Source organism: Centroberyx affinis, unplaced genomic scaffold (assembly GCF_046629955.1).
Source record: "Centroberyx affinis isolate AG114_WGS23_722 - 3 ecotype Tasmania unplaced genomic scaffold, CSIRO-AGI_Caff_v1 ptg000835l_1, whole genome shotgun sequence".
Classification (NCBI taxonomy): domain Eukaryota; kingdom Metazoa; phylum Chordata; class Actinopteri; order Beryciformes; family Berycidae; genus Centroberyx; species Centroberyx affinis.
Window position 1 is genome coordinate 45,001 of NW_027279432.1, and position 21,283 is coordinate 66,283.

Below are 21,283 nucleotides of genomic sequence, written 5' to 3' on the forward strand. Positions count from 1 at the left end.
TAGGAGAGCTCGTGCCTGCAAGTGTTTAGTGAGATGTACTACTACCTGTTTGAGCAGTTTCGCTGTTCACCTCAAGGCTTTGAGTGCCTGAAAGGTATCAGCCAGCAGCTCAGCTTGATGGCTAATGAGAAGGTTAAAGTGTTTCGAGGGATATGTGGCATAGTGTTTACAGACGTGCAGTAAGGGCAGCCAAAGAGCATGAGCATTACTAGGCTGACTGGACTAGTAAGTGTGAATGGTTCTAACTTGTGAAAGTTGTATATATTTGTTATACATGGTGTGCACTGTGCGCTGTTTTTTCTCTGCTGGTCTTTACAAACTGGTTACTAACTGGTTTCATGTCCTATTGACTAGGGCTGAAAGATATTGACAAAATTATTTGACAGAATAGTGTAATTGTGATTTAAATAGCGATTGGTTGTCTTGTCATACATTTTTTAGAACTTTAAAATTTTTTAAAGAAAAGTGTTTTTTTTTTTTTTATATCTATGTCAGTTTGCAGGATTTACTGAGTTTGAGTATGATGAAAGGTTTTCACCAATATTGTACTTGATTCATGGACCAAAGATTACCTGCAGCTCTAAAAACACCTTGTTCAGAATTAGAGATGCACCGATCGATCGGCCGGTGACCGGAATCGGCCGGTTTTCAGCTGATCGGCCATGACCGGTGACCGGCCGATCAGTCTCATATATCCGATTCTGTGCCGGTCAAATTTAAGACAACGGTAAAAACTCCGCTGTAATTAAGCAATATTACACGAGAGGGTGTGCGTTACCGTGATGCTTACGGACCACACTGTCGTGCCAATAATGACGGTAACGCACACCCCCGAGTGTAATGTTGCGATTATACAACAGTTACCAACAAAATAAAAGATACAAACAAAATGTATTCATATTGTGGGGCAATTCGCTCTCAAAATAAAAAACGTTTTGCTAGTGTTATCTCAGTTTCCCCGGAAATACATGGGGTCTGACTAATAACTGGAAAACAATCAGTCACGTCAGTAGACTCCTATGTAATGGAACCTAGTTTACTACTCCAGCAAGTAGGCGGAGCCTTAGTAACGACCTAGCAACAGAGACGATTTCTAGTCCCTGTTGAGTCAGCCAGCCAACTTGAGCTAATGCTTTCTAGAGATCGCGGGATTTCCCAAACTGAATAAATACCACACATATAAACACAAAACTGCCTTGCTAGCTCAATCTTGTTGTAACTAAGATATCTGCTGAAAAAAATAATTTTTCCATGGACAGATTTAGCTACTATGTCCGCGAACTTCACATGTATTTTTAAGCTAGTAGCGCCGTGTCACCGACTCACCGGCACAGCTGATGGATGGCAGCGCGTCTGGTAACATCAAGGCTGAACAGAGTTAGCGTAGCGTTATATTTGTATGATAATATGGCGGAGTAATATTTAGTGATGAGCACGGCTAGGTGTGCTGTCATGCTGATTTGAGCACGTTCTAAATGTCTAGTTGACCAATCAGATCGCTTGGTCGGAACTACCTGTTGTATAATATATAGATCTGTTGCACCTGTTTTCTTTCGGGAAAGTATTAAGTGGGATATACTGCAATTCATTTTCATTTGGATTTTATTTGTTCAAAAAAGCTCTGTCCAGTAACCTGGAGCACTTTTTTATTTTGAGATTTGTTTGAGTGAGAGTGAGAGAAGGTCCTGTAACCTGGTGCAGTTTTAGAGAAAATGTAAGTTATTAATAGTCAATGTTTTATTATGAACATACAATTGAATTTTAATTTTCCATTAAAGAAAAGTTACAAAAATGTTTGTGTGTGCTGTCAATTATAGTTCTTAGAAAGAAAATCGGAATCGGCCAAAATCGGAATCTGTGATTTAGATTTTTTAAATTAATTGTTCAGCTCTACTACTGACACTCTCATTTTGTAGTGTGTAGGGAGGGCGTGAGCAGAGTTTGTGACTGGAGTCACGTAGCGCCTCGGATATCAGTTGGAATCTGGTGGGAACATGCTTGACATTTGGCTGTAGCAGGCTTTAAAGGCAGGAACAACTTGGAAACACTGCAGGGCTCTAGCACGTTTTTCAATCAATATCCCATCCCATTCACTAGCCAAGTCAATATTATGGCTGTTGTCATAGCTCTATACTCACCGTTTATATAATCTTCAGTTGATGGAAATGTGCAGCAGTGGTGTCTGTGTATATAATCCCCCCTCATCATTCAATGTAGCTATCTATAGACTTGGAAAAGCTACACACGCTGGGTGAAATTGATTCTTTGAATTCTAGATGACAGACTGGTAGCTGATTCCCAGAGCTGTTATGTCATCACTGTGCTCTCTTTGATTTGTGTGCGCTCAGGCTTTTGCGTCCTCAACTGAACTCCGTTATCTGGCAGGAAATTTATCTCTTCAAGTGTTTCAAGTTGGTCGCAGGACTTTTTCTTCCACATTTTGTGCTATTTGCTCAGCTCATCATTGCTGTTTAATGGAGATGATATCGATACAGCATTCTGAGGGTAGGAAATTAAAGGAATCCACCCTTAAACTGCGATATATCATCAATCTGTGATGTCCAATGCACTCCAGCAGTTGTTTTGTGATTAAGTGTTGTCATTTTACTTTTTTGGTGAACCTATCTTCCTCAACCTGCCTTGTATACATCTACTTAAGTTCATGAGTTCCTACTTTTCCCAGAATGCCTTTTGACAACCCCCAGAGAACTGGCATGAACTTGTTGCATTCAGCTGTGGGTTTTTTACATGTAGGTGGAGAGAGCGATGGCCATAGCATAGCAAGAGCAAGAGAGCGAGTTTTTCCAGTCGTGCCCCTTACTCAAAACTCAACATGTCTTGTGGCTGCGTTGCATTCTGGTCTATTGAGGCTGCTGTGGGTGGAGAAATTGGTCTCTCTGCCTCTTCTATGATGGATTTCTCCCTGTTGTTGAGCTTCAGTATAAAATGGCGGCTCTAGAAAGAAGCCCTTGCTCTTTAATTCTGAGGGACGAACACCAAAACCTGACATTTACCATTGATGTTTGAGAAACTCCATTGTAGCTGACCTGGAAATATCTCAACTTGACGCCACATCATCTACCTTTGGTGTATTTTTCTTATTCCTACAGATAACTAACCAAACAACAAAATGAGCCCAGAAATGCGAGGTACATCACAAATAGCTGATTTTTAACTGTGTTAAAGTGTTTTAGGGTGGTTTTTTCCTTTAACTCTAGTCAATTTAATTTATTGATTTCCTTTATTTTACCAAGTAGGTTATTGAGAACACATTCTCTTTTACAATAACGACCTAGTCAAATGCTAGTGCATTCAGCTATGGCTCATAAGATTGGCTTCTCTACCAGCCATTTTAGCATGTAACCAGCTGTCATTTTAAAAAAGTGAAACAGTGGCAGGTCCATACTAACCAGATAGAGAGGAAACCAACCTGCTGCTCATGGTAAACATGAAACTGTAACCCGCCCTCCTCTCTCTCTCTCCTCTTCCCTAGGTGAGTCTCAGCACAAGCACCAAGAAGCTCGTGGCCGCCACTGCCTTCGGTGCCGTGTCCCTCCTCTTCCTGGCACGCCACTTCCAGAGGAGGAAGGGCAGGAAGAAGGCCCTTTCACCTCAGTGGGAGCAGGCCGGCTTCGAGTTTCTCTCCCCGGTCTCACCAGACAAAGGTAGGAGTCCTGGGTGCTATTCCAGAAAGCGGGTTTAGTGAAAACTCTGAGTTTGTTAACCCTGAGATGAGGGAAGTCCAGGTTTTCAGTTCCAGAAAGAGAGGTAACTTAAATTCTGGGTCAGTTACCATGGTAACTGACTCTGCGAACCTAACCTGCTTGCTGGCAGGTTTTCTTCAACAAACCCTGAGTTTCTCTCTGTCTCCTCCCTCTTACAGAGCCAGACACGCCGTTTCATTTCCTCATTCATTCAATCCGTATCAAAGAGCATATCAAAGTGCATTAATTAGCGGGGGTTTACTGTCAGAATCAAAATCCTGGTTGGATATTAGTTTGTTACTCAAGGACTATCTAAAGTTACCGCTTTTATGCGCATCAGTCATTTCTTTGACCAGCGGTTTTTGCCTTCACATTCAAATATTAGCCTACACAGCGTGAATTCACCCTCAGCTCAGAATAAAATCTCTGCATGTCCTTTTTGCGAGTGGAAGTTCTTTTTTTTTTTTATAACACTGTGACTCTGTGCACACAAGACAGCTGTCAGTTTGTTAGAACAGTTCCTGCTGAAATGTTTATTTCACATAATGTGTAGTCTCATTTTAAATTTACAAAATCGGTATGAAGACACGTAGGATCAATGAATAATTATCTCTATCACTCATGATGTGATTGGTCGTACTGATGGAGCATCATTCCTATAATATTGGAGATTATATGTTAATATTTCTGAGTGAGCAGGATCGTGGTGCAGCTGCAGAATGTAGTTTGAAAGTGAGTTTTTTTTAATTAGGGTGCCTAGTCTTAACATGTTTTAACAGCATTTCAGTGACAATGTTTAAATTTACTACATTTGTTGAAGTAGCTGAAATAAAGTCACTGAATGCTGTTGAGCCAAGATACAAATAGATGTCTAAAAATTTTAAATCTACTGTATTTTAACCTCGACGCCTTTTCAAGTGCAAATCACCAAACACATTATTCATTCAGGATCAGATTGTGAGCTTACAATCATGTCTCTATGTCTTTGATCTATATATTTTTTAAATCTTTAACTATATTTTTCATCTTCAGTTGCTGACCCCTGTGTTTTGTCCCCGTCAGATTAAAGCTGAACAAATATATTTAAAATGTAATGTAGGCTATAGCCTAATACACAGTCAGATTCCACCACTTTATCATCCATTAAGGAAATGTAAGTCTGGTAAAAAAAAAATGAATTAATGGACAACACTGAATAAAACTTTATTGTGTTAACTTATTGACACTTTTCCCCACTCTGACTCAGGCTCTTTTTTTTTTTAAAGATAAATGTGCACCGTCCGCATACACATGCATTAACATCTCTACGTCCACTGGATTAAAATGGAGGCTCTGCCCTGTATTTACCTGTTGCCATGGTGAATCGTAGTATCAGAGCTCCATTGATGATGGCTTTATATTGTCGCGCACGCGCTTAACTCAGGGTGAACATACTCAGAGTTGATTGAACTAACTCAGATCAGCTGTTCTGGAACCGAAAACTCGAGTTTCCTCTCTCGGGGTTAATCAACTCAGAGTTCAGGGTTAGACTCAGACTTTGGTGAACCTGCTTTCTGGATGGACCCCTGCTGAACCCTCCGCTGCTGTGATTTTACAGCCAGTGGCTCACTGACCTGTGACCTCGATTTGCTATCTTAGCCTAGTTGTTAGTTTGTGATGTAATCAAAGTGACGGGTAAGGCTGGTCCTGTTTTACCTTGTGCTGTAAGTAGCAAGCTCCAGATAAATGTTCATTTAATCTCACTTAGGTAGACTTACCACTGATAAGAGTCCCAAGGAGAAATTGAAAGAAGTGCCAGATTAAATGAAGTCAAATGAGCAGTCGACCTGGGTCAAAAACTATTTGCATTCTCAGCATTCATTTAAACTACCTGGTGTGTCAGATGGGTTTGTCACATAGGATAATACAATAACTGGAGAAAGTTTAGACCAGTTTAAACAGTGACAGGAAAGTATTTGGAAGCCAATTTAGTATACTTAACTGTGATTGACAGTTTACCTGACACCAAATGTAATGAATAATATTTCCTAATGCACTAAACCCCACCCATCTGGTACTCCCAAGGAGAATAAAACAAACATTAAAAAGTATTTGTATATGCTATTTGACTTTGACATATTTCAGTGAAAAATGACATATTCCTATGTAAAATGTGTGTGAATAGTTTTATGTGCGGTAAAAATTATTCTAGGCAGGTAAAAATTTTTGTTTACTAGCCCTCAGCCGCTGAGCCAAAAAGTTAATTTTGGACACTGAGTGGAAGTGGCAGCTACTTTAGTTATAGCTGCAGTGCTCAATGGAGCAGAAGCAGAATTGGCAGAAAAAGCTATTTACATAGTCTTGCTAGTGCGATGGTCAAGTTGGCGTGCATGGCTTATCCGTTGTGTAATCCTGACACATGCTCATGTAGCGTGAGAGAGTAAACATTATCTCTGTATGCTCGTCTGTCTCTCTAGACAACACCAGCCAACAGAACATCACCCTCTCCCTCAACTCCAAGACTGGCTACTCCTGCGGTCCGGTGCTCTCTACAGGAGAATACAGAAAACTGTCTGGGTCGCTGCAGAGCCTCGCTTCGGTAACACATAAGCACACTTTTTTTTCCCAAGGGTATATTTGTCTGTATTTTCATTAAAAATGACAGAACTAAGCAGTACAATGCAACAAGTGAGCGAAGAAAGGAAAAATGTCTGAAGAAAAATGAATATAACCACTCATAAACATAGGGTCCAAACCTTAGTGGAGAAGTTTACTTTGTTGCATTTTTTTATTTGGTTTGTTAAGGTTCACGTTGCTCAATTACAACTTGAACTTAAACTTTACTAGTTCGTTTAGTTTGACTTCGAATTACATTACATTGTTCTCACTTGCTCAGATGAACCGAACTAATGGAGTTCGGTTCCAGAGTTGGAACAAACCGCTTCAAACATGCTTGATGTGTACACACCGATAGATTCAAAGGTCTGGTAAATGAACCAGACCTGGCTCAAATGTCACTTACTAATACAATGAGTACCAGAAACTCAAATAATCACATGGAAGTATTTGAAAGTCCTGTATCGATGTACTGTGGATTCACAAAGTAATACGAATTATTTGCAGATACTATCTGAGTTTCTCTCAGGCTTATCTAGACTTGTAAGTCAATACACTTAGTTGCACAGACATTACTTAGACCTATTAATCAATACACTCATTCAGTGAAACACAACTGGAATGCTGAACTGATAGGGCTGACATGCATTGTGTGTGTTGTGTGATGCTGCTGCTGTTACCTCAAGGTTTACTGTGTTCTTCTGCTGCCTACCTGCTGTCTCCTTCCAGGTAAAAAGCATCAACTCATCCAGCAGCAGTACCTGTGCGAATGGATCCACGTGTTGGGACAGAGCGGGGGACGACGACATGTGCAATGTGGTCAACATACCCGTCACCACACCGGAAAACCTATACCTCATGGGTAAAGAGAGAAAACACACGCCGTAACAGACACTCTGCCTCCTGAGTAAATTTGTAATCCTGAATGGATGGTGTAATACATGTGTTGAAATAATGTAATTTGTTCCACAATGAGATAAACGGCATTTGAAAAAAAGAGAACCTTACCCTTAAAAAAGGACTGATAGCACGATATTGTACTTTGTAAACGATTAGATAAAAGATAGATTTCAGGCAGTCACCTTTTGATGGGTTGCATAACATTTTGGAACAGAACTCTTCAATTATTGATTTCTTCGGGAGACTCATGGTGTGTGTGTGTGTGTGTGTGTGTGTGTGTGTGTGTGTGTGTGGTGTCCCAGGTATGGAGTTGTTTGAGGAGGCTCTGAGGCGGTGGGAGCAGGCGTTGACCTTCAGGAGCAGGCAGACTGAGGACGATGCGAGTTGTGCCTCCGTCAAAACAGGAGCTGGAGACGCCATCGCTGAGGAGAGCATGGAGGTAAACACACACACACACGTAAAGACATTTAAAGTCACAATTCAGAATTTATTTGGCCATCTAAATTCCTTTAAATTGGGTATATTCACATACTGTATACTCTTGAAGAGTTTTATAAATGGAAAGTAAGCCTTTTGGGACTTTCTGTTTGACTACAGTGTTTATAGCCATCACAAAGGAAGATTTTGATGGCATTAAGACACACAAGACTCGTATTGAACTGTCACAGTTCTTGTATTCAAACCTCAGACAATAAATTTAGCTGTTTTATGTGTTAATAGATAGTGTTTCAACAAGGGTCTCCATGGTGTCATTACTGTTTTACACTTAAATGATAACCATCAAGCACTCTCACCAATAACACAGTTGTACAAGTGGAATTATTATATACAAGTCATATAGAATATGAAAATGTAAACCTGATCATGCCTCATCTTTAGAAGATCCAACAGAAACAATGTGCAGCTGTTTAAACGCATCAAGTATCATTTTAAATCTCCAGTTGTTGGACCATTAACCAGGCATAAAAGCGATAGCCTAATGTTGCTTTTGAGATGTTTCGGGCATTTCTCTTTTATATTTTTTTATTATTCTCTATAAAATGCCCATCTTCCTGCAGACTGTAAAAGACCTTATTACAGTTTAATGTGCAGCACCACTAAATAAAATGATTGGAGAGCATCTGCCTTAGCCTGAGATTCCCTTTAAGAGCCAAGAGATGGTGTTGAGGTTGAGATCGACACATTCCCTTAGTTAGTCGAATCCTGCCAACATTTTCTCAACCTTCCTCCTGTCTTAATAAAGAACAAACAAGGAGGAGTGGACTGCCCACTAACACTACCCTAAAGGTTAGATACATGAATAAGCAGCACTTTTTCAACCCACTTGTATCACCAAGTTCGGTTGCATAACAGCGACTTCATCAGCTTTCTCAAACCTGGTTGAAAGGCTTTTGGATTAGTGCAGGTCAAATAGTTAAGCCCAGGCACCCAAACAGATGTCCGGTCTGGTGCTCAGTCTTCTGAGAAGGATACCTACTGAGTATGTCTTTACAGAAAGCTTGTTAAGCTTATTAAAGATTAGGTTAAAGGGGATTCCCAGGGAAGAACTGAGAGTTTTAGGATAATGTCTACTTTTGGAGTGGAGTCGTGATGAGAGTAGAAGCTGCATTGTTCAATTCTCATTTTAATCATCAACGTCTTGGCATTCTGTTGTCTATCTATCATAAAGTAATAGTCTTCTGTGCTGTGTGGGTGCATTAAGCATTTCACCAAAATGTTCTCCTTTCAGCATGCTAATGTTAAAAAACTGTGGGAAGAAAAGGGCTTCCAAAATAGCACAGGATATAATAAAAATCAAGGAATTGGAAGCACCTTACTTGTGCAACATCAAAAATGTATCTAAGCTTCAAAAGCGCATAAATAAACAGCGCATAATGAGCAGGTGAACATATATTGGCTGTAAACATGGATAATATGCAACATGTTTTGTGTTCAGTGCACTTCCTCAGGCAACATTTGATTTAATGTCTGATGCCCACATGGCCAAGACCTGCTCAAAAGTTAGAATACACCTAACTTGAAACATCTATTTAAAACTCGAGTACTATTTAGACTAGAATATGCACAGACAGGTTGCAGTATGACTGTACTGGAGATTTATCATATTCTGGTTGTGCTTACTGGGCAAATAAAAGCAAAAAATAATTGGGTCAGTGAGTCAACAATAAATGCATCAATCTGTGTATTAAAGCTACACTAGACAAGATTTTTATGTAAAACAACACGCACCCATTTTATGAGCCTAAATCACAAAGTGGGGCTGCAACAGAGAACAGCGTCCCATCCACACTAATTGAGACTCTGAAGATTCACCCCATTTTCCCAAATTAAATTCTGGTGTCGGGTATGGACACTTCTCAGCCCGCAGGAAGTGAGGAATCGAAATGCAGCAAAAATACTCCTAAATAGCTTCGAGTGAGCGCTCCGTCCAGAGAAAGCCGAGTTTGTAAACATGAACGTGTTTACTGGAATAAGAGCACAGTAAGGTAAAGTGCTGGGACCTTCCTGTATTTCCACAGCTGAACTTGACTGCTTTGTGTTTCAGGACGTCATCAGCGCCGAGTTCATCCACAAGCTGGAGTCTCTGCTGCAGAGGGCCTACCGCCTCCAGGAGGAGTTTGAGGGAGCGCTGGGCATGTCAGAGCCCTCGTCCCACAGCAACAGCCAGGGTGAGTCGGCTTACACACACACACACACACACACACACACACACACACACACACACACTTCAAGGTTTCTGTACATCATTTTTGCTAATTAAAACCATGACTTTTTTATTACTGTCCATGACCAATATTTGTCAGGTTTTTTTTTATTCAATAGCCAATTTCAGTGTATCAAGTATTGTTTTATCTTGCTACTGCTATTACTTGGAATATAGAAAATAGGAAATCTGTTAATTTGGTTATTATTCCTTCAACCATAAATACATCAACCAGCAACCAAGCTTGATGTTAAATAGTCGACTAGTTCGAAAAAAAAGGTTAGAAACAAATATCCTTCACATTTCCAAAACTACTTCTGTAACTCATCCAGACCTGGAAACAGTTTTCAAATTGTATGACTGTCAGGTTTAAATTCAAGCTCTGCCCCATCATTCTGGGCTGGGCTATTAATCTTGCAAGCCTAGGGCACCTTTCTTTTCTGCTTGTTAAGGTCAACAAACCGTTTTACACAATTAAATGTCATAACTTATGTTAATTTATTTTAAAAACCTAAATTAATTTCAGGGCATTTCATTGATGCACAAAAACAGCAGGACACAAAAAGGAATACTACTTTCCTTTTTGAATTTGAATTGAATCCTGCTTACACCTCCACCTGAAACCTTGGCTTAATGTGTGTCTATTACATTTACTATTGATAGGGATTCAGTGTCTTGCTCAAGGACAACTCACCAAGGTAGACGCTTGTCAACACAGCAGCGTAAACCCGGGTCCTCTTGGTTTACACCACCCTGCTGCCCAATTAATTATTTGTAACTAGTTATTTGCGTCTTCTATTTGTTCCAGACCTGGTTATGTGAATATGATTATTCCCTTTCCCAGATAAGATGGCAGACATTTTGTCCAGAGAGGAGCTGGACGACGCCTGTCTGAGAGACAGCATAAGCATCGCCTCCACTGACTCCTTTGTGTCTGCTGCTGAGGTAAGACAGTCATTCAGTCAAACTCCTCACCCAGGAGCTTCTGCTTGCAATGTTTTTTGTAAGATTTTCTACAAATATGACACAAATTTGCAGTTTTCACCTATCAGCTCACTTACACCTCACAAAATCCTGCACATCCTTAAAAAAAGGTAGTAACAGCACTTTCTACACATAATTACAATTTTCCCAAACACATTCTGGTAGATGATGGTGTAATGTCGGTGATCTAAGAATTGAAGCTTATTCTACTGTTACACTTTGACCCTTGGCTCACGTTATGTCAGTTTTCTCAATTCTACTACAAATACACTGATAAAACACCAAACTTCCTCTCAAAACTTCCCCAAAATCATGACACGACTGAATATTACAGCCCAGACTGTTTAATGCAGTGAATATGCAGTGCATATCTACTCATGTTTCATACCTCTAAGTGTGTGAATAATTTGTTGTAGGACCGTACAATTAATCTTATTTAACTGTACATTGCAATTTAAGTTTCCACAATTAATAATTGTAGAATTTGCCAATATTCAAAGATTTTAATTTCATTTTAGCTGCAATTGTGCAGCTTAAACTTGTTTGTATACAGAGATCTAGATATCAGACCAGGAGAGTACCAAGATAGAACCAGTAGTGTAGTTTATTTATTATTTAAACGAGAGGCTTCGTAGCCCCATATGAACCTACGACAGTCTCAGTGAGTTGAAGGGAGACCGGCCAGCAGCGTAATCTCAGCCTGTTTGAGCCGTCAAAACTGCGGCTCGGTCACAGCGGGGGGCTTGATTCAAATCACCATGATCCTCCTGGAGGGAAACCACACCAGTGTTGACCGGCATTTACCTTATCTCATTTACTCATTAAGACGCTGTGGGGGCTCGAGCCGTGTATCCGGTGTTACTGTGATGCTCTTGACCCAGAAAGAACAAGACTACACTTTTTTCTTCTTTTTTTTTTTAACAATTATTGATTTGCCAAGTTGTTGTCGAAGTTGAATTCCTTCAAGTGAACATTAAGTGTTTAAACCAAGGCCTCGTCTCTCTGCCTGCTGCCAGCTGAGGTGCTTTCTGTACCAGGATTGGATGTTAACTGAATTTCAATTACAAATACACACGATCTGATGTAATTAACCGTTCTGCTGTTACACTTCGGTGAGCACCTTCAGTTAAATCCATTACGGAGATGGATCGTCTTCAGAATTAACAACCTGGAAATCTTTTGCCATAAAAAGATCATTATATCCAGTCTATCCAGTCTATCACCATTCTGGGAATTGGCATTTCAAATTGTGAACAGAGTGATTCTGACCCTCCATCCCGCTCTTCACCAAGAGTGCAAGGCAGAGCTCTTAGCAGTCAAACTGGGTCGGTGCTCATGCTGAGTGCGAAGGAGTGACTATAAATAGACCTTCAACATTCCTCCATCAGTACACAATATACAGCTTGTTACTCTGCAGCTGTTTCCACAGTAGCTTCCACACACTGAGACGAGATGGGGAGGTCTCTCGCTGGTTTGGAAAATGTAATAGTAGTACTACTGAAGATGCTGCTGCTAATTATTAATATAATACACTTAATCTGTTTTTGTAATACTTTTTTATAAACTAGTGCTTTGCAAACAATAAAATAAGAATAAATGCCAATAAGAATAAAAAGTCAGACAAGAATAAGAAGTCAGACATGACTTAAGAAGGAATAAATTGGGTAAAAACTCCTGAGAGACTTTGGGAGAGAAGTAGGCGGGACAAGGAGCTTCAAGTTCAGCCTCTCAGACCCATTGGCACCTACCATTCACCACAACTCACCTTGATTATGATATATTGATGAATGTCACAAGAAGACTTTTTTTTTTTCATCAAAATCATCAACAGTAAATGCCAGATTTTGGTGTCAGACCCTCACAATTAAACAGCAAGGGCTTCTTTCTAGACATTGCACCAACTTTCAACAATCATACAGAGCGAAATCCATCGTAGAAGAGGCAGAGAGACCAATTTCTCCAGTGACAGCAGCCTCAATAGACCAGAATGCAATGCAACCACAACACAGCTTCTACTGACTGGAAAAAATCTTGCTGTATTGATTTTACTATGCTATTGCTATCACTGTTCTCATTCTCTAGTTGTTTTTGAAAGGCATTCTGGGAATATGTAGGAAATCACTAACTCATAGAAGTAATAGAAGAAGACAAAACAGGTTGATGGGAAAGTAAATTACAACACTTCATCACAAAAAACCTCCCGGAATGCATTGACCATCACAGATTGATGATATATAACAATAAGAGTGTCTGAGGATGGATTTTTCCTTTTTTAATTGTCCATCTCATTGTGTGGGACAAAAGATAATCTTTAATGTTGCTCCTCAGTGAAAGCACAAGCATAAGATAACATAACAATTAGACTTAAAACGATAATGAATAAAATAAGTATGCAAATGTGGCAGAGGAGCAGATTAGTCCAAATGAGGTGAAACATAATGCCTCTTGCTGTGACAATTAACTGCTTGCAACATTAGGTTTGTTTTTGTAATTATGCTGTAAATTGGCCGTAGTTTATATGAGGATCCTCGCTGCTTGCCTCCTTGTTCTGCACAATTAATTATGTATAATTGTATAGTGATTTTAGTTTCGACAATTAAGAATCGGTAGAATTTGACAATATTGAGTCATATAATTTTAAATTTAGAGTGTCCCCCTTCACCACCAGTTATTGGAGAGTAATAATCATTATTTATCATCGTGATAACAGTATCTAGCAAAATAATGAGTATTATTATTTTGGCCATAAGCGTATAGACATAATTCCACCTCCCTACTCTCCTCTGCCTCAGCTGTCGGAGCACAGAGAGCTGAGGAGTGTCTTCGCTCTGGGTCATCACCCGTTCTACGAGGAGGCGCTGCAGATGGCAGAGGACGGCAAGATCTCCTGCAGGGTGCTACGGTAATATCTCCACCCCCAAACACACACACACACACACACACACACACACACACAGAGCATCACAATGAATACATAGTAGAATCACTTAAATTGGCAAATGCACAATGAGACAGCAGGACCTCACATACAGTGCCAGGAAACGCTGCATGACATGCTATGGACAATACTTTCCATTTTTACTCTACATTCAACTTATTCACAGTGGATATACTACAGCTGAGAGGCATACAGCATACATAGGCTTTCAGTTTAAGAGGGATGTGTAGTGAGTGAAATTACACTGATTACACCTGCATGAAATACAGAGGATATCAGCTTTGGAGAAACTACATCTCTGAGACTGAAAAGTGTTGTAATGTTCAATTCCCTTAACAGCCTTAGTTAGTAGCGTATGGGTCATTAAGTTCAAAGTGGATGGTACTGGCAGCTAATATCAGTGGTTCTCAACCTGGGGGTCGGGACCTCCCAGGGGGTCATGAGATAATTTATGGGATGGGGGGAAAACATCTATGATACAAATTTATAATCATGTCTGATTTTTCTCTAATTTATGTCTAGTTTCTAGCCTCTCAGCCTCCTCTGATAATCAAATGAAACAAGCCACTGAACCACTGGGTTAGTTGGGCTTTGCTCTCAACAGACATTTTAATCTAATCTTTTGCTCGGTTTTCATTCTCAGAACTGAGATGCTGGAGTGTCTTGGGGACACAGACTTCCTGGCCAAGTTGCACTGTGTGCGGCAGGCGTGTCAGGTACGGCCGAGCCTTATGAATAATAGAGGTGTAGCATAATAACAGGGTTCCCACTGGTTTTGGGATTTCTGGAATATCATGGAAATTAGAGAGGTGTGTATTCCAGACAGGGGAAGTCAGAAAATTTGATCAATTCTCCAGGAAAGTCATGAAATACCAGGGAATTTTACAAGCGGGTCACTGTAATTCACTACTTCTCTATTGTCTCCAGCTCATTTTGTGCGAGAGGGCAACCAGGACGTTTCTGGCCGACACGGGAAAGAAAATACTGTCTTCCATAATTGTTAAAGCACGAAAGGTGAGAAACACACACACACACAAACTAGAGAGTTAAGATGTTGGCTCTTCCATGACTGCTTCTCCTCCTAACTGTGGCCGCCGCTTGGTTTCCAGAGCCCAAAGAGATTTGAGGAAGTGTTTGAAGAGATGATTTCCTTCCTGGAGCATACGGAGCACTGGGAAAACACAGAGGTGGAGCTGGCGACACGTGGTGTAAGACGACTTCTTGAACTTGAACTATGATGAACAATGATGCACAAGAACTGAGAGGCTGCAACAGATCTTCTAGAAACTGCCATACACACACGACACTGACAAAAAAAAATCATCTGATAAGAGTCATGTAAACGTCAAACAGAATTTTGTCTATAGAGGATGTCATCGTTGGTGAGGGGATTCAACAGCTACAACCATGTCACCTGTGAGCAAGGAATTTAAAGGAATAGTTCACCCAAAAATGAAAATTTCATGTCATGATCTACTCACCGTCATGTCAGTTGAAACACTGGTGAAGTTTGTATGTCAATATAACACACAGCGAGTTAGCTGGTGGCCCTAAAGCACTTTTCCCAGACCACAGAATGTGTTCACTGGCCAATCGGAAATGAGTATTCAACAAAACAGTGTAATAAATGAGTGTAATGAAAATAACAATTGATGGTATCATGGTTAAAGTCACCTGTCTGTGGAGCCGCACTCTGCTGTCTCTCCTACTCTGTGACTCGCTGCTTTCCTACTATCTATCACTTCAGGAAATTATACCGACAGGAGCGGACTGCCCACTCTCGTTTTATATGATGACAATAACAACATTATTTACTCATCCTCACCAGGTCAAGCACTTGAACTTCTATGACATAGTGCTGGACTTCATCCTGATGGACTCATTTGAGGACCTGGAGAATCCACCCATCTCCATCCAGAATGTGGTCAACAACCGCTGGCTCAACAGCTCCTTCAAGGAGACGGTGAGTAACCAAGGAAACGCTCAGATCCTCCCCGCTGTAATGCCTTAAATACGCCCACATCATTTTGGCAGTCCATGATGGATATTTTTTTTATTGCTAATTGATCTAATTGCCAGCTGAGTAGAGGACCAAGAGCATTTAAATTTAAAATGCAATCACTAAATTCTTTATTGTGTACTGCTTGGAATAATCATGCCACAATAAAATGTCATTGTGAAAATTAAATTGGAAACAGAAAAATAGACATTAAAAATAGAAACTACTAAGACCTGCCCTCCCAGAGTGTCGATAGGACCACGACTCCACATGTGCATATAACTGGCAAATTGAAATGGCAAATGAGAAATGCCAAATGGAATTGGGCGGGGAAAAGTAATGGTCACTTTACTTTTAAATTCCATATTTTCTTTAGTTATTTCAGTCTTGCCTTTTCAAAGAATTTCACTCTGAATTTCTATTTTTGTTTTGAAGTGACTACATTTTATAACTGATTGATCCGTTTGTATTTCACAGGCAGTGGCATCTAGTTGTTGGTCAGTGCTGAAGCAGAAGAGACAACACATGAAGGTACAAGTCTGAAACATCCAACATCCATCTTCAATATAATTGATGCTAGATGATGCTTAATCTCACTGCTTTTCAACACATTTGTCTCAATCCCAATAAATGGGGGTGGGAACAACTAGTTGGTTAATTGTGTGATGTATTAGTCAACAAAAATACTAAAACACTAGCAGAGTACAGCTCTCGTTTTATTGTCATTTATTGCTTATACTTGCAGGGTAAAAATGACACAATCATCCCTTACCTGTCTGTTTTTGGCATCTTGATGGTTTTTTACACTAGAAAATGAGTTGTTTGCGTAACTCTAATCAACATTTGAGTTACCTGAACATACCGTCCCAACCAGTAACCTGTTGGTCTGTCTCTCAGGTGTCTGATGGGTTCATCGCCCACTTCTACACTGTGTGTGAACAAATCAGCCCTGTCCTGGCCTGGGGCTTCCTGGGGCCCAAGAGCTCCCTGCATGACTTCTGCTGCTTTTTCAAGGCAAGTCTCACCACCAGCGATGAGAACATGAGAATAAAATGCTGATATTTGCTTCATAAACAACTATACACAACTACTTTAGTGTCACTTGCAAATTCCTACCCAGACTTCTCCCTTTCTACCTAGAGGGCATTCCTAACTTGCATGCATCGTGCTTCTCCTTCAGGACCAGGTGCTGTTCTTCCTGAAGGACATTTTTGACCTGGAGAAGGTGCGTTACTCGTCGGTGGAGAGCCTGGCGGAGGACATGCTGCACCTGCTGCACCGGCGCTCTGAGCTGCTGCTGGCCTACCTGGGCGTAGACTCCCTGCGCCACCTCAACGGCTGCGTCTCCCCGCAGGTACAGCTGGTGCCCAACGCCCTCCTGGAGGCGAGGGTGCAGTGAGAGACTTGGAGCACATCCCCAAACTGACCCGGGTCACATACGGTTTGCAAAGAATTCTGAGCATTTGTTTTGGGGTGCGTTCACACCAAGCATGTTTGGAGCAGTTTATTTGAAGCTGGAGCGCTTACTTCTTCAGGCGGGAACAATGCCTTTTGAACTTTGTACTGCACCAAGACGCCTGTAAATTGGTGTCTCGGTCCTCTTCCAAGCAAACTGTGTTGCAGTTTGTTAGGAGTGAGACCTTAATGTGAACCCGCTACTGGAAACAACCCCAAAACGCAAGGGTTTATGGGTATTAGGAGACGTATGTTGACATCTGACAGCCAGCAGTTCCTCATGCTTGGAAAGCCTAATATAACAAAATATAACAAAGGGCAAAAGGCAGTTTGGGCTGATGCTCATATTCAGCTATTTCTTAATGTGTTCTTAACTGGTATGAACACCAGAGAAGAGTGCAGACAAGTTCATCATGTTTTAGCTTAAGTAGCAGGATCTGGAATCAGACCTGTGGTTCAGACCAAAGAAAACTAGCTGTAGGTGTGATCGCACCCTGAATCTGCATGGTGCACCACATGGGCAGGGCTCGCCAAGTACGCAATGAGTGCCAGAAAGTTCAAGCAGTCATTAATGTGGCGTTCTGTGACTGCCAACTTATCTGACACTCTGACTGGTATTGATGCTCCACCCATCTGGTACACACAACAGTTTAAACCAAATGCTACTCCATGAACTTAATTGAAACGACTATTTACCCGATGTCTTGAATCCACCGCTCGTCCCCAACCTGTCACCCACAGCAAAGCTCCCAAACTGTGGACACCATCCTCCGAAGCTACCCATCATGACTCTTATTGATCTGTATTGGAGGGTCCAGGTGAACCTTAGGAGCCTCTGATCTGCCTTTCACACTATAACACTATCTAAGGTGCAGCCTCCTCCTCTCCCCAACCCCTTTTCACTGTGCCATGGCAATGCACGTTAAATAGATGTTTTTTTTCTTACTATAACAAAAGATACTTTTGATAATTTAACCTTGCTGTGAGACTGACTTTGTTTTCTTGCAGTAAAGTATTGCGCTTTGTAAATAGAGGCAGTTTCAGTGCCGTTAAGAGCAGTATGTGTGGGGAAAACAGTACTGTTTTACCATAGTATTTATTTTATCTTACTGCAAAACTATGTGAGATATATATATATTTTTAGAAGTTGTAGTTGTGCCTGTATGTAACGATGGATTTGTGATTCACTTCAAATATAGTCTGAATTGTGGACTGTCTAGCCAGTGTTGTATAAGGAACTGTTCACCAGTTAGATATTTAAAAGACGCATTACCAGGTCCTAAAGAACATAGGCGCTGCAGAAACACTGAAAGTTCTCTGTGATCCTGCTGCAAGCTTATCTTGCCTGGGAAACCTTGAAACATAAAGGGAATGAATTGTGAAATGGGTCAGGTATTGCTCTTGTAATACGTTTAATGACTTACATGGGATGTTTAAGGATTTTTATAAGCATATCCTTTTTGATCACTAATCAAGCCCCCTTTTGGGGATGCTGCGAAAGTTTTAATGTCTGAGGTTTTGCTTCTGAGAAATTGGCACTAGTCCATTTTCTCCAAAATCACTTGACCTAATGGGATTGGCTTCTGAAGATCTTTAAGCGTCCCTTTACATCAACACCGGAGGCTGGATCAAATTACTTACGAGATTGGGCTTATTGACCCGTTATTGATAGCAGCTATGTGTCTGAAGGTGGAGATGTCTATATAGTTGCTAACATGCCTTGTAGTGAAGTTTGTCTTTGCACCAGAATACATCACAAAACCTTCATGCAATAATCCTAGGAGGTTCTACACATGCAGCCCAGAAAGCCGTTGATCCTATCCATACTATAAAATTGTATATTATATCACTATTGAATATTCCTATAGCATTAAATAACGACTGTAAATACTTGATCCTCAAACTTGAGCCACTGATTGCTTTGCCCACCATGAAAACAAACCTTTCATTATGAAGCCTTATCAATGCATACTTAAGCCTTGTCTTCAGTCATTGAATGTCAGTGTAACTGGATGTCATCTTATTCATCACCTGTGGTGTTTAAAAAAGAAAAATGCTTTCTGCCTATTTGTTCAGTTCATCACTGCCATATAAATGCACAACATGAAAGCTTTCAGCAATAAAATGGCACTTCAGGATATTATGCAGGACGAAACTTGAAGAGTTCAATTTCCAGAATGCTACTGTATATACCATTTTAAGGGGGGCGGGGACATTAACAGTTGTCACAAGCATCAATTTAAGTTATAGGATCCATTCTGTAAGAGTGTTATCACTTTGTCATCCAAAGACTTACATTACCTACCGTTACATTTTTACTTTATGCTGTCAGTCATTTTTGCAAGGATGTGCCACTTGTTTAAAAAAGGTGGATTTCATTTTGTCCACATACAAGGGAAAGAGTCATTTTGCATTGCAAGTTCACCGTATTAATGATTTTGTGCACAAATTAAGCAAATAAAGACTGACATGTACATCACTCATGTGGTTGTATTTCTTTCCCAACTTGGATCAAGCTGAATTAAGTTTAAAGTGTTTTTCCTTTAGAATGCAAAAGACATTCAAGTAAATTAGTCCAACTTATTTGTTACAACTTTTATTAATGGACATGGCAACAATGCAAAAGTCAAAACAGTGATTCCAAAAACAAGAATACATTCGATAATATACACAGCACATGGAACCTTTTGTTTACCTCTAAGGCATGCTCCTTATTTCTCACTTCTGTTTTGTCTTCTACACCCCCACGAACTCTGTGTTGAGACACTTAGCTCAGAGGAAAAGAGCATCTCACACGCATAGAGTGAACAGCTTCAAACATATGCGACCTTTCACTACAGAAAAGTGTGGTTCAATTTAAACAAAAAAACAAAACAACTCACTACCCCAAATTTACTGCCAAAAAAAAAACTAAGCGTCTGCCATTGACATCCACAAAGTACATCAGTTCCTGGTCCTCGTCCAACTTTCTAAAGCATTGTTTCTAAGCAAATTCCTATTATGACAGTTATTGGTGAAGGCATTCAAGCGAATCAAGAAAAATGAAACAACCATCAAACAACTCTCAACACACTATGGCATGGTTAAAACAGTCAATCCGAGCTGAAAACATGTATCTGGCCAACACTTTGCAATCACAGAATTTGCATTTCATTGCATTGCTTTTTACCTTATCACTGGAGCTCTCGAATGGTCTACGTTCAGCAGTGGGATTGACTCAAAGGATCCCTCCTTTTGGGACAAACTACCACAGGGCCTGATTCTACGACCTAAGCTTGCAGCATCCTCCAACACTGTGAGCGAGAAGTGAAGGCAGCAGCGTTTCAATAGTAGATTTGCACTGCACTTCGGGCAAATTCACACCACCACAGAAAATGCATGTATTTTACTGTTGGGACCTGGTTGTTGAGCACATTTCTAACCTCTGACAACAGGTTTGCATTGCATGCAATGTGTTATACCAAATGTCAAAGAGGTCACAAAGTCAAATTCTCTAAAGCATCATGATGTACACTCACTGCCAGACTTACCGGAATGCAAAAATAAGGCTAAAATCGGAAATACTAAGCACATACTACAATGACAATATTTCCTTAGTGAGCCTAGGCAACAAGTGGAATACTTTTTGTTCAAGTTGTGTTAAGTCAGATAGTTTTAAGAGTCAAACTTGATGTAACAAGTCAAACAGCTCATACCATGCAATTCATTCATGAGAGCACATTATCATCTAAACAAGGGCTGCTGATATTCAATATCCTGGACATTGCTTACGACTCTAAGCACAGATTCATTTTTAACGACACAGGTAAGCATTTTTGCGCATGTATATTGGTCATGTCACTGGTCAAAACACTGGTTTCCTTAGGTTTCGCTTACCTGTGTTATTGCAGCAGAACCTAAGGTGCAAGGTCTTGGATGACACTGCAAAGATCAGATATTGCACTGTTTGCCATCAGTGAACAATGCAGTCAGTCAAATATTTGACTTAAAAATTAATAGCCTTT

The 21,283-nt window shown here is 40.4% G+C and overlaps 1 protein-coding gene across 1 annotated transcript in view; it reads left to right on the forward strand.

Moving 5' to 3' along the window:
• The window catches only part of miga1 (mitoguardin 1), a 22,268-nt gene extending 2,526 nt beyond the window's left edge, over window positions 1–19,742 (forward strand). The window contains exons 3-16 of the mRNA XM_071520919.1: window positions 3,494–3,665; window positions 6,161–6,282; window positions 7,029–7,161; window positions 7,502–7,638; window positions 9,745–9,868; window positions 10,748–10,848; window positions 13,680–13,789; window positions 14,469–14,541; window positions 14,753–14,839; window positions 14,935–15,033; window positions 15,654–15,788; window positions 16,302–16,355; window positions 16,722–16,838; window positions 17,005–19,742. Of these exons, the coding sequence (XP_071377020.1) occupies window positions 3,494–3,665; window positions 6,161–6,282; window positions 7,029–7,161; window positions 7,502–7,638; window positions 9,745–9,868; window positions 10,748–10,848; window positions 13,680–13,789; window positions 14,469–14,541; window positions 14,753–14,839; window positions 14,935–15,033; window positions 15,654–15,788; window positions 16,302–16,355; window positions 16,722–16,838; window positions 17,005–17,223 (1,683 nt within the window). The 3' untranslated portion in view covers window positions 17,224–19,742. The remainder of the gene's footprint in view (window positions 1–3,493; window positions 3,666–6,160; window positions 6,283–7,028; window positions 7,162–7,501; window positions 7,639–9,744; window positions 9,869–10,747; window positions 10,849–13,679; window positions 13,790–14,468; window positions 14,542–14,752; window positions 14,840–14,934; window positions 15,034–15,653; window positions 15,789–16,301; window positions 16,356–16,721; window positions 16,839–17,004) is intronic.
• Window positions 19,743–21,283: the final 1,541 nt, after the last annotated feature.